The sequence below is a fragment of the Sapajus apella genome, unplaced genomic scaffold (assembly GCF_009761245.1).
Source record: "Sapajus apella isolate SASKATOON/1434 unplaced genomic scaffold, GSC_monkey_1.0 scaffold91, whole genome shotgun sequence".
Lineage (NCBI taxonomy): Eukaryota > Metazoa > Chordata > Mammalia > Primates > Cebidae > Sapajus > Sapajus apella.
In genome coordinates, this window is record NW_022437031.1 from 1,214,226 (window position 1) to 1,226,278 (window position 12,053).

At 42.3% G+C, this 12,053-nt stretch overlaps 1 protein-coding gene across 4 annotated transcripts in view; it reads right to left on the minus strand.

The window, feature by feature from the left end:
* The window catches only part of ARHGEF9 (Cdc42 guanine nucleotide exchange factor 9), a 179,438-nt gene that overhangs the window by 151,251 nt on the left and 16,134 nt on the right, over positions 1 to 12,053 (minus strand). For 3 of the 4 annotated variants that reach the window (XM_032255782.1, XM_032255780.1, XM_032255770.1), the window contains exon 1: positions 9,989 to 10,936. The exons of the other annotated variant lie outside the window; for it this stretch is intronic. In XM_032255782.1, the coding sequence (XP_032111673.1) occupies positions 9,989 to 10,018 (30 nt within the window). In that variant the 5' untranslated portion in view covers positions 10,019 to 10,936. Of the gene's footprint in view, positions 1 to 9,988; positions 10,937 to 12,053 lie in introns of those variants that run through there. 4 annotated transcript variants of the gene reach the window in all.

Here is a 12,053-nt window from a genome sequence, read left to right on the forward strand (position 1 = left end):
TCTCTAAGACATATTGTTAATTAAAAAATAGCTAAGTATAAAAATATAAGAATCTATATGAAGAAATTGTGTGTGTTTCTGTGTACTTAGGTATATGCTCATGAAGTCACAGAATATCTTAGCATAAACACTTAAGAGACTGATATCTGAGGCTGCTTCTGGGGACAAGGACCAGGTAACAGAACGAGGGAAAGAATGGAGACTTATTTTTTACCATATTACCTTCCATAATCATTGAGTTTTATACTCTACACATGTATTAACTATTCAGGGTAATGACACAATTTTTACCATGCATCTATTACAGGGGAGAGTGGATAAATATATAATTTTTGTCATGAATCTATTACATGGGAGAAGAAACACTGATTTCTTTAGTATTGACATAAATTTCCTTCTCAGATTAACTTGAAAGGACCTTGAGGGGTGCAACACGATTAGTCAGTAATCCTGCTCAAATAAAGTTGTGTTTCTGAGCCAACTGGGATGGTCTCTGACTCTGAAGGAAATGTAGAAATAATAACAACAATTATTTATATGGCTTTTACTCTGTATCAGGCATTGTTCAAGGTGCTTTGCATGTATTCACTCATTTTATCCTTACAACTACCCTATGAAATAGGCATGCACTAATATCTTCCCACCTTTAAAGATAAGGATATCGGTCAAATGGGATGCCCAGGACCACACAAACAAAAAGTACCCAGAGCAAGTGTTTGATTGCAGGGGATCTGGGTCCATGGTCTGTGATCCTAACCATTACACTGTTACTAACACCAAGGCAGAAGAGTAAAAGCCAGTGATACTGGGACAGTATCACAAGCACCCAGCAATTTATAAGTAATCAATAAATTGGATAGATGAACAGATGGATAGATGGATGGAAAGATGGAGGAACTGATGGGTGAATGAGAGGATGCGTGTATAGGTGAGTGGATCAGTGGGTGGATGAGAGGCACACAGAGGAACTGGGAGTAGATGGGTCATGAATGGATAAGTGGGTTGTGCAAAGAGTAAGGCTTTTGCAGGTAAATAGATCTGAATTTCAAATCTTATGTTGCCCTATATTTAACCATGAAAAAGATGCCTAAGCTGTCTATTCCTGTTTCCAAGCTGGACTACGCTATGAATTCTGGGAAGATAGAGACATTTTTCTGTTTTGTTCCCTGCCACATCTCCAATGGATAGAACAGTACCTGACACAGTGAATATCTGTTGTATGAACTTATAAACTAACAAATGAACACATGTAGACATTAAGGGGCTAATTTTATTGAGGCTAATGTGAAGATTGATTGGGATAACATTTAAGATAACTGGCACATACATAACAGGTGAGCTTCCCTTACCTTGGCCCTACTAAATTTACCTCACAGAAGAAGGCACACTCAACTGAGAATTCAGATCTGTGGATTCTTATTCCAATTACTGAGTAGCTGCATGGTCTTGGGTCAAGCACTCTCCTTTTCTGAACCTTGGTGTTCACAATCTATAATTAGTAGTACTCAAACATTTTGTGTGGGGGCTAGAGGGAATGCAGGATGAGAAAAAAATGGTTTTTTTCCAAAATCTTAAGCAACAACCCAATGTATAAAGCAAAAGCCCAGATGCTCTAGACTAGAGGTGAGAGATTCACATTCCTTCCTGCTCTTTCTCCCCCTCCCCAAGGCACTGCCATGGTAACCTTAGGACTCAGAGCCAGGATTCTGCAAATCTTTTTTGTAAAGGGCCAAATTCTAATTTTTTAAAGCTTTTTGGGCCATATGGTCTCTGTAACAACTATTCAACTCTGCTTTTGTATCACAAAGGCAGCCATACACAATAAGGAAATGAATGGGCATGGCTGTATTCCAATGAAACCTTATTTATGGATGCTGAAATTTGAATTTCATTACAATTTCATCTACTTGTACCACCAAACACTATTCTTCTTTTGGTATTTTTCTAACCATTTAAAAATGTAAAAATCATTCTTATCTTGTTGGCTAGATCTGGCCATCAAGCTATAGTTTGTTGACCCCTGGTTTAAGGAGTTGAACTAGATTATCCCCGAGGTCATCCAACTTGGACATTATAGCTCAGACAGTCCAGAAGCAACATGAGCTCTGCAGAGAGTAAAGCCTGAAACAATAGTGCTGCCATGAAAATTCTAGACAGTAGATAACAGAGTGGACTGGGTCTGTTCTAGGTTAGAATTAAAAAAGAATGAGGTTCACGTTCTGCTCCTACCTCTCACTTTCCCAGGCTATACAGCATTTTTAAATGCTAGGTAGTTCATCTACCCTCAGAGGGGATGGGATGCCTCCCATCCCCTTTGAGCTCAATATCTGATCACCAACTGCCTACTAGATATCTACAATGTAAGACTGTCCAAGCATCTGTAACTCACCAGTGCTGAGATTATACTACTGTACTAGTCACGTCCTTCACCTAAATCCTCCAGAAACACTGCTCTATTTTGCATCTCCTAGCTCCATGAAGCATGTCATATATTAGCCCATTCTCCCACTGCTAATAAAGGCATACCTGAGACTGGGAAATTTACAAAGAAAAGAGGTGTAATTGACTCACAGTTCAGCATTGGCTGGAAAGGCCTCAGTAAACACAATCATGGCAGAAGGGGAAGCAAACACATCCATCTTCACATGGCGGCAGCAAGGAGAAGTGTGGAGCAAAGAGGAGGAAAAGCCCCTTATAAAACCATCAGATCTTGTGAGAACTCACGCACGATCACAAGAACAGCCTGAGGATAACTGACCCCATGATTCAATTAACTCACACCAGGTCCCTTCCATGACACATGGGGATAATGGGAACTAAAACTAAAAATGAGATTTGGGTGGGGACACAGCCAAATCACAGCATTTCACCTTGGCCCCTCCCAAATCTCATGTCCTCACATTTCAAAACACAATCATGCCCTTCCAAGAGTCCCCCAAAGCCTTAATTCACTCCAGCATTAACTCAAAAGTTCAAGTCCAAAGTCTCATCTGGGACAAGTCAAGTCCCTTCCGCCTATGAGTCTGGAAAATAAAAAGGAAGTTAGTTACTTCCTAGATATGATGAAATTATAGACACTAAGATGTCTAGATACAAAGGCACTGGGTAAATACACCTGTTCCAAATGGGATAAATTGGCCAAAATGAAGGATTTACAGGTCCAATGCAAATCTTAAAGCTCCAAAATAATCTCCCTTTACTCTGTGTCTCACATCAGGTCGCTCTGAAACAAGAGGTGGACTCCCACAGCCTTGGACAAGTATGCACCTCTGGCTTTACAGGGTACAGTCCTCCTCCAGGTTGCCTTCATGGCTGGTATGGAGTGTCTGTGACTTTCCCAGACACATGGTGCAAGCTGTCAAATCTGCCATTCTGGGGTCTGGAGGACAGTGGCCCTCTTCTCACAACTCCACTAGGCAGTGCCACAGTGGGGACTCTGTGTGGGAGCTCCAACCCCACATTTCCCTTCCACACTGCCTGAGGAGAGGTTCTCCATGAGGGCTTCACCTCTGCCTCAGACTTCTTCCTGGACATCCAGGCATTTCATACATCCTCTGAAATCTAGGTGGAGAGGTTCCTAAACCTCAATTCTTGACTTCAGTGTGCCCACAGGTCCAACATCATGTGTAATCTGCCAAGGCTTGGGACTTGTACCCTCTGAAGCAATGACTTCAGCTCCATGTTGGCCCCTTTTAGCCACAGCTGGGATGCAGGGTACCAAGTCCTAAGACAACACAAAGCAGCAAGGTCCTGGGCCTGGCCCATGAAACCATTTTTCCCTCCTAGGCCTCCAGGCATGTGATAGGAGGGGCCACTGTGAAGACCTCTGACATGCCCTGGAGACATTTTCTTCATTGTCTTGGTAATTAACATTTGGTTCCTTGTTACTTATCAAAATTTCTGAAGCTAACTTCAATTTCTCCCCCACAAAATGGGTTTTTCTTTTCTACTGCATCGCCACCCTGCAAATTTTCTGAACTTTTACACTCTGCTTCCCTTTTAAACATAAGTTCTAATTATAAACCATATCTTTGTGAATTAATAAAACTGAATGCTTTTAAGGGCACCAAAGTCACATTATGAATGCTTTGCTCCTTAGAAATTTCTTCTACCAGATACCCTAAATCACCTATCTCAAGTTCAAAGTTCCACAGATCTTTAGGGCAGGGCAAAATGCTGCCAGTCTCTTTGCTAAAGTATAGCAAAAATCACCTTTGCTCTAGTTCTCAGTAAGTTCCTCATCTCCATCTGAGACTCCCCTCAGCATGAACTTTTTGGTCAAAACCATTCAACAAGCCTCTAGGAAGCTCCAAACTTTCCCATATCTTGCAGTCTTCTTCTGAGTCCTCCAAACTGTTCCAACCTCTGCCCATTACTTAGTTCCAAAGTCACTTCCATATTTTGGGGTTAATAGCAGTACCCCACTCTATGGGTACGAATTTACTTTATAAGTCCATTTCATATTGCTATGAAGAAATACCTGATACTGGGTAATTTATAAAGAAAAAGAGGTCTAATGGACTCACAGTTCCACATGGGTGGGGAGGCCTCACAATCATGGCAGAAGGTGAAGGAGAAGGAAAGGCACATCTTACATGGTCATAGACAAGAGAGCCTGTGCAGGGCAACTGCCCTTTATAAAACCATCAGATCTTGTGAAAACTCACTCACTATCACGAGAACAGCATGAGAGTAACTGCCTCCATGATTTGATTACCTTCCACGAGGTCCTTCCCATGACACATGGGGATTATGGGAACTACAATTCCACAGCCAAACCATATAACCATCCATCTAGTTTCACAAAAGAACTGTCACTAGTAGGAATCATAGGAGGACTAGGTATGTCAAGTCTTTATTGATTCTTCACAAGATTGATGGCAGCATTTTTACTATTAACAACATCTATCAGGCTTTGGCCCACAGCCCAAAGCTGAGTACAAGCCCTTAGATTTTCCATTTCTACAATCACAGGCATGTAGTTCAACTAAGCATGACAATGACTGCAGGTTATCTCACAAAAACACCATTCTTCCCTTCTTCCTCTGTATTAGAAAGCCCAACCCCAATTTTTAGGAGTACACATTGCTAACTAGTTTATATGACTGCATTTCCTAGCTTCCCTTGCAGCCAGCAGCAGCCATGTGACTCAGTTCTTCAATGAGATATAATTAGAAGTATTAAATAGGACTTTTGAGAAGACTTCTTAAAAAGAAGGGGTCAAGAACTTTTCCTTCTCTTTTCCCTTCCCAAATTATGAATGTTAATAGATTTTCTTAAGCTTTAGCACTCCTCGTGGACCATGAATAATGGAAGCCAAATGCCATGGATGATAGAGAAGAAAAGTCTCGAAAGACTTCCTGAAGCTGCCATACTGGCCCAGGTATGCCTCTCTCCTGATTTTGTATGTGAAAAAATAAAACCTGTGTGTTAGCTGAGTAAAATAAAATCAGCTGTTAAACTTTGCAGTTGGTCATTCCATCTTGCCTATGTGAAGATTGCCACTGAGTCATAAATGACTCTTACTCATGTCGTGTGGCAGTTGGCATGGAATTGGTCCACAATTCCATACTCTTCTCCAAAGTGGTGACATATCAAAGATGGGGCAATGGGAGAAGACAACCCTTAGTACAGTTAGTACAGGCAATAAAAGAGTACACTAGCTATAGACAATTTTTTTAAAGACTAAAAGTCAAAGTGTTTTCTATCACTAAGCACCAGCAATTTTAAACAATGTTAGCAATAAAACATTCCTTCCCTCAAGTTGAATGATTAATCATCTGTGTGCTAAAAAAAAAAAAAAAATTCCTTCCTTAAAAAAAAGAAAAAAAAATCTTTGGTTGGTCAAAGTCCAAAACAATTGTTGTGGTTACTATTGACTTTTAATAATGTATATGAAGTTTGAAATTAGCATATTTTTATTTATCCTCTAATCGACATTTTATTCTACATGGAAGTTGACTCAGATAACTCTCAGCTATTCGTTGGCCCCTGACACACACAGTGTTAACTACAAGTGTTCATTCAGCTAATCTCAGTTTGTAAAGGTTCAAAATCATTCAAGATAGCTTTGGGTCAGTTTTGTGTCTGTAATCCCTCTGGTAATATATGTTCCAGCATTTATACAGTAGGTTGAAAGTAAACAATAATAGTGCAGTGATTATAAAAAGAAACAGAATATGGGTCACTTCAATTCTGTCATTTTGTGTGACCAATTGTAGTTTTATGTGTGTTTAAAATCTAAAACAGTGAAACAATGAAAATTTAAAGGTGTAATACTTCTGTTTAGTGAGTGCACATTGTAGTTTATATATGAGATAAATTTTGAATATCTTTATGATTAAAATGTATTGTTTTCCTTGGTAATTGAAAATTAAAGAACAGATCAATAAAATAATAAATAGTACTGATAATTACTGAAATTTTTTCATATAGAAGAGTATTAAAAATGATCCATTCCAGATATTACAGATAAACAGCAGGTATACCACAACCCTGAAGTGCTAATAATACAGTTAATCTTCTTCTCCAGAATCCCAGAAAGCAGGGTACTAATTTACTGGTAATCCACCTAGAATCAAGTCTCAATTAGCTACCATGGTCAGAAGTCCAAAAGCATACCACTCAATCATTGACTTGGATATGAAATGCCCTCTCCATATATATACCCACTCTATGTTCTTTTTAGATCCACTCTTAGCATTCTGAGGGTACAAGGAGTTGATAAGAAAGGAGAAAGACACGTATTATCTATAGGTAATGATGTCAGTCATTTCACATAGATCATCTCCACCTTCTCACCCTGATCCAAGCAACCATCACTTCTAACTTAGGCTTCCTCACAGTTCTCATCCTTGTCCCACTACAGTTTATTCTTTTGTTAAAATATAAGTCAGATCATGTCTCTCATCTACAAAAATTCTTTCAATGGCTCCCCATCTCACTCAGAATAATGGCATATAAAAGTGGCTTTCTGTTTTCTCTCTGACTTCATCTATCCTTGCACGTACTAATTCTTTATCCCAAGGACATTGGCCTCCTTGCTGTTCTTTAAACAAACCAGTTGTGTTCTTTCTGGATGTTCCTTATGCCTAAAATCCTCTTATCCTAAACATATACACAGAGCTTGTTCCTGTACTTCCTTCACATCTTTGCTCAAATGTCCCTTAACTAGTGAGGCTTTGATGGATCTTATAACCATCCAACTTCCTATGTCTCTCTATTCTCTTAACAGGTTTTATTTATTTTTTCCTAGTGATTAGCACCTTCTGATATGGTGTATATTCATTTCTGTTATGGTTTAATGAACCTCCCAACCCCTAGAATGTAAGCATGAAAGTGAGGAATTTGTTTTTTTCTTTTTTTTTTCATTGTGATCTCCCCTGCACTTAGATCAATGCCAATTCATAGTAGATCCTCTACATTTTGTTGAATAAATTAATGACCCAATACTACCTATAAAAAAAGGCACTGTATCACCATTTTATGTAAGAGAATACTGAGGATAAAGTAGGTTTGACAATTGGTAATAGCTTCAAGACTGAGAAATGTAAAAGCCAGGCACTTAACCTCAGATTTGTTACTCTGAGAATAGTGTTGTTTCCACTTTAGGCATACTGGCTAACCCAGCACAAACTGGCATTGCAGGCAGAAGCCATGAATAAATAATTTACCATCCAATGTGAACTCACATCCTCTTATCTATGAGACAGATTTTATTCTGTAAAATCTCAAACAATACTTTATGTTCAAGGACCATGATTTGCATATAATGCTTGAAATAAGTTATTACAGTCAAATGTTCTAAAAAGAAATTTCACTGTTATAAAATGTTCAGTTTGTACTTCAGGCACCTTGCAAATGAAAGAACAAGGAGCAAAGATCTTTCAACTAGCCACATTATAAAATGGTGGCTAGATACCCAATCCCTATTTGTTTGTAATGCGCCACTAATTAATTAAATTTTATGCAACATATACTTCTAGGAAGCTGAAAATCTAAGGCCTGAAAGAAATTTTGGTGATTATTAACATCCGCATTTAATAGGTAAGAAATCTGAGGTCCAAAGGATTTCTATTAGTGGCAAGGCCAAAATTTAGAGGTTCCCTGCCTCCCAAGCAAGAATAAAGTTTACTACTCCCATCTCTTGAATTCTGATAAATAGCTAAATAAACGCTGTCATCATATAATATTCACTGCCTTAGTCCTCTAAGAATATTGAGATTTTTCCCCCATCAATCAATCCTTTATTACGTAGTCTCCACAAGATGTCTGCCACCCTTTTCTCTCTCATACACAGTTGGCAAAACTTCAAATTTCTCCATTAATTTAACCTGTTGTCAGTGGTGGCTCTGGGCCCCTATACTTCAATATATTTGGAAGAGGAAGGAAGTCTCACCCTGACCCAGTTGCCAGAAATGCCAGGACTGGCATGGGTTTTTTTCAGGTAAATTTCATGGCACTAGATCATCCCAAAGAAAGTCCTTTCCCAAGATCATGACTCTGTTCCTTTCTGCCTCTCTCAGCATCATCTGAACAGATGATTGATGGAGCAGTGGGGGAGGTCTGTGACAGGAGACTCAAGTGCTAGACTCAGCTTTGCCTCCAAGGAGTTTGTAGCCCTGGGCAAGTCTGTCCCACTCTCTGGATCCCAGGTTTACTGGTTGGACAGCAAGGACTCTACGGTGTTTACCTGCTCTAATCTTTTCTGGTTCCACAAACATTTGATGTAGCTTTAATGAAACCTCAGGGAAGTAGGGGAGGTCGGGAAGAAGAGTCTCCTGAAGCGCCGGCACATAGGCATATAAACTGGATGCCATTAAGAACCACTGAAACAGAGATTGAATGAAACTCTGAGGAAGAGAAGAGGTCAGCTTCTCTGAATATAGTCCTAGCCCACATCAGATTCCTTCCTCCCTTTTACAATGAAGGCAAAAAAGGAGTTAAATATCAATTTTTTGCCCAGCCACTTCAGGCTACTTTTTTTCATCTGCGGGTTATGGGTGGCAGTGCAGAAGTGTGGGCTGTATTGCCATCAGTGTCTGCTGACCCAACCTAACTGCCTTCTAAGACCATTTTGCCCATGCCTTCCAGCTGAGGACAAAGTCATGGTGTCCTCCCGCTCCCCTGAGTCCCTAACCAGGCTTAAACTGCCCCTAGCTAAGTCAGAGAGGCATCAAAATGCAGCCACCACTTCCTCTGCAAAAGGAAGTCATTCCAAGGTCTCCAGGTGGAGAAGCGAACACCATGGCATAAAATGAACTGTTGGAGGATTATACTAAACACACAAACAAGCACACACTCCTTGGGAGAGAGAAAAGAGCTCTGTTAACTGACTGTGGCCCAAATCCATTTCCAGAACGTGGGTTTCTGCAGCTGTCTCTCCTTGACAAAGCCCCAAGTGTGGACAGGGTGACCCCAGCCCAGGCAAGGAAGGACTTCAGGTATCCCCCAGGCAGCTTTCTGAGAGTAGAGAATGGCTCTCTGTCCCTCATGCCCTGGCGTTGATCAGGGGAAGGAGTTGCAGGAAACCTAGTTGGGGGCGGGGGAGTCATGCAGCTCTCTTATAAGACCCCCTCCACATTCCCAGGCTTTGTGACCGTCCCCTTCCCCCCACAACCCTGTGGCAGCTAGTCAGCCTCCTGCGAGCTTCACTGCTTCCAGAAAAGCACTCTGCCATCCCCCTTTCCTCTCTGGCCTCCCAGATGACCCCTGGGATGTTCCTGGGCACATCATCTGGCCCCATCCCTATTCCACCTTAATCTCGGATAGAAAAGTGGAGGGGAATGGGAGGGGGGTTCCTGGGCAGGCAGGCAAGCAGGGACTCCTAAAATGGCCACAGCAGCTCACTGGTGTCTCAAGGACGGCGGCTAGGGCGGTGGGCAGAGGCCAGGGGGCTCACTGCGTTGCGGCTCCTCGGAGGAACGGGAGGTGGGGCTGGGGGAACTGAGAGGCTCAAGCAAGGGAAGCCGAGGCTGCAAGCACTCACCATTCCCGATCCGCCCCTTATCCACTGCATGGTGCTCGCGAAGTCCGGCTTCTCTGAGGCCCCGTAGCTGGTGAGAGTTGTCGCGGGCTGACTAGGAGGGCTGGGTTGAAGCAAGCGAGAGCCCCAGCGCCCCCTCCGCCTCCCCTCCTCCACAGCCCTACAGCCCAATCCCCTCCGCCCCGGACCTCGCCTTCAGTCAGGTTGTTCCATGCCAAACGGCAGGCTCTGTCTATCCGCCCTGCTGCTCCTAGAGGTCTTGGCAGGGAGAGGTGCGAATGTGGGGGGGGGGGTGTCCCAAAGGGCTGCCTTTGTCCCCCACGAAGGCTTGAGAACTGTGGGGGTGGGGTGCTGGGAGAGGATGGGGGCGAATAGCCTCCGCCCGCCCAGGAGAAAGCAGCTGCTACCTCTGCCTGCCTCCCGCTGTGCTGGAGTTAGATGCTGTTTATTGTGGGGCTTCCCAATTGTGTCGAGTCAGCGGAAAGTCGTCTCCAAAGTTACCAGAGGTGTTTGACCAATCCCAGAATAATAAGATTCTGCCCCAGTGGAGCTATGCCAGCACTCTCCTGCCTCCCTCCTCCACCCTCCCTCTGCATCCTCCCCTAGGGTCTTCTCTCTTTGTGTACTCTCTCAGAGCTTTCATCTGCATTACTTTCACTTCTCAGAACAACTCTGTAGAGGAAGGCATTAGTATCTCCATTTTACAGATAAATAAATGAAGGTTTGGAAGAGGCAAGGGGCATAAGTTCAAAAAAAAAGAAAAGAAAAAGGCTCTGCAGTTTTCCAAGCCTCTCTCAGCTATCTCCCCCTCTCATATACACACCACTTCAGGCTTCTTCACACCTTTAGGAACACGAAAGGTAGCTTGTTGATGGACGAATTTTCCATTTGCTTATTTTGCTGAGAATGAGTTTAATGTACATCAGCAAAACAGGTAAACGGAGAAACCGCACACCTCTTTATGATTCCCCCAACTCTGGGGAACACAACACAGGCTGGTACCTTTACTTAGGCTAAAAATTGACTTTGTCGGTCACACTGACATCTATTATTATCCCTTATAATTCTTACAGTAACTCTATGAGGTGGACACAACAGGGATTCTTAATTGCCCCTCCCCCCCATTACAGACTTGAACACTGAAGCCCAGAGATTCAAAGACATCTGCTCAAAGTAGCACGGGCAAACAAGGCAAGATTCCAAGGGTCCTAACTAGAAGAGCAGGTCAGGCAAAGACGGATTTGCAAAAACAGACGTTGCAACCAAAATAAAAGGAGTTAAAGTATGATATTAGAAAGAAGTTCCTGGAGGTAATTGGCATGAAGACATCACTGCCCTGTTACACATACAACTTTATTTGTCCTTTTTAGCACCTTCTGCGCATCATCCAAGCCATTTTTTTGTCCAGACAGAGCTGGCCAAAGATAGAAGCAGTACCTTAATGAGCACCCCATCATGGGAGGTGTACAAGCAGAAGCTCAATTACCCTTTGGCAAGAGATTCCTGAATCAAATGGGAGGTTTCCTGGGATGACCTTACAACATCCTCTCAAGTCTAATAATCCAGGCATCAGTGACTCCACAATATTCTCTCACTTTCCCATGTCTGGGCCTTCTCTCATGCTGAGTATGAGAGTTGGATGCTCCTCCCCTGCCAACCAGCCCATTCAAACTGTCATGAGTGTTTAAGATCTGGCACCAGGCACACCACCTTTAGAAAGCTTTCCAGGAATACCTCCAGGCCCTGATTTTATCATCTTTCATTTGATTCCTATAGCACTATGATTTTGCTCTCTCAATTAAAAACAATATTTTTATTTCCTGGTTGTTACAGGCTGAATTGCGCCCCCCCCAAAAAAAAATTCATATGTTGAAGTCCTTCCCAGTACCTCAGAATCTGACGACTCAGGAAGAAGACAGCCATCTACAAAGCAAGCCAACAAGAGCGGCCTCAGAAGAAACCAAAAACGCTCATACTTTGTTCTCAGACTTCTGGCCTCCAGGACTATAAGAAAATAAACTTATGTTGTTTAAGCCACCCAGTCTGTGGTACTTTGTTATGGCAGCCC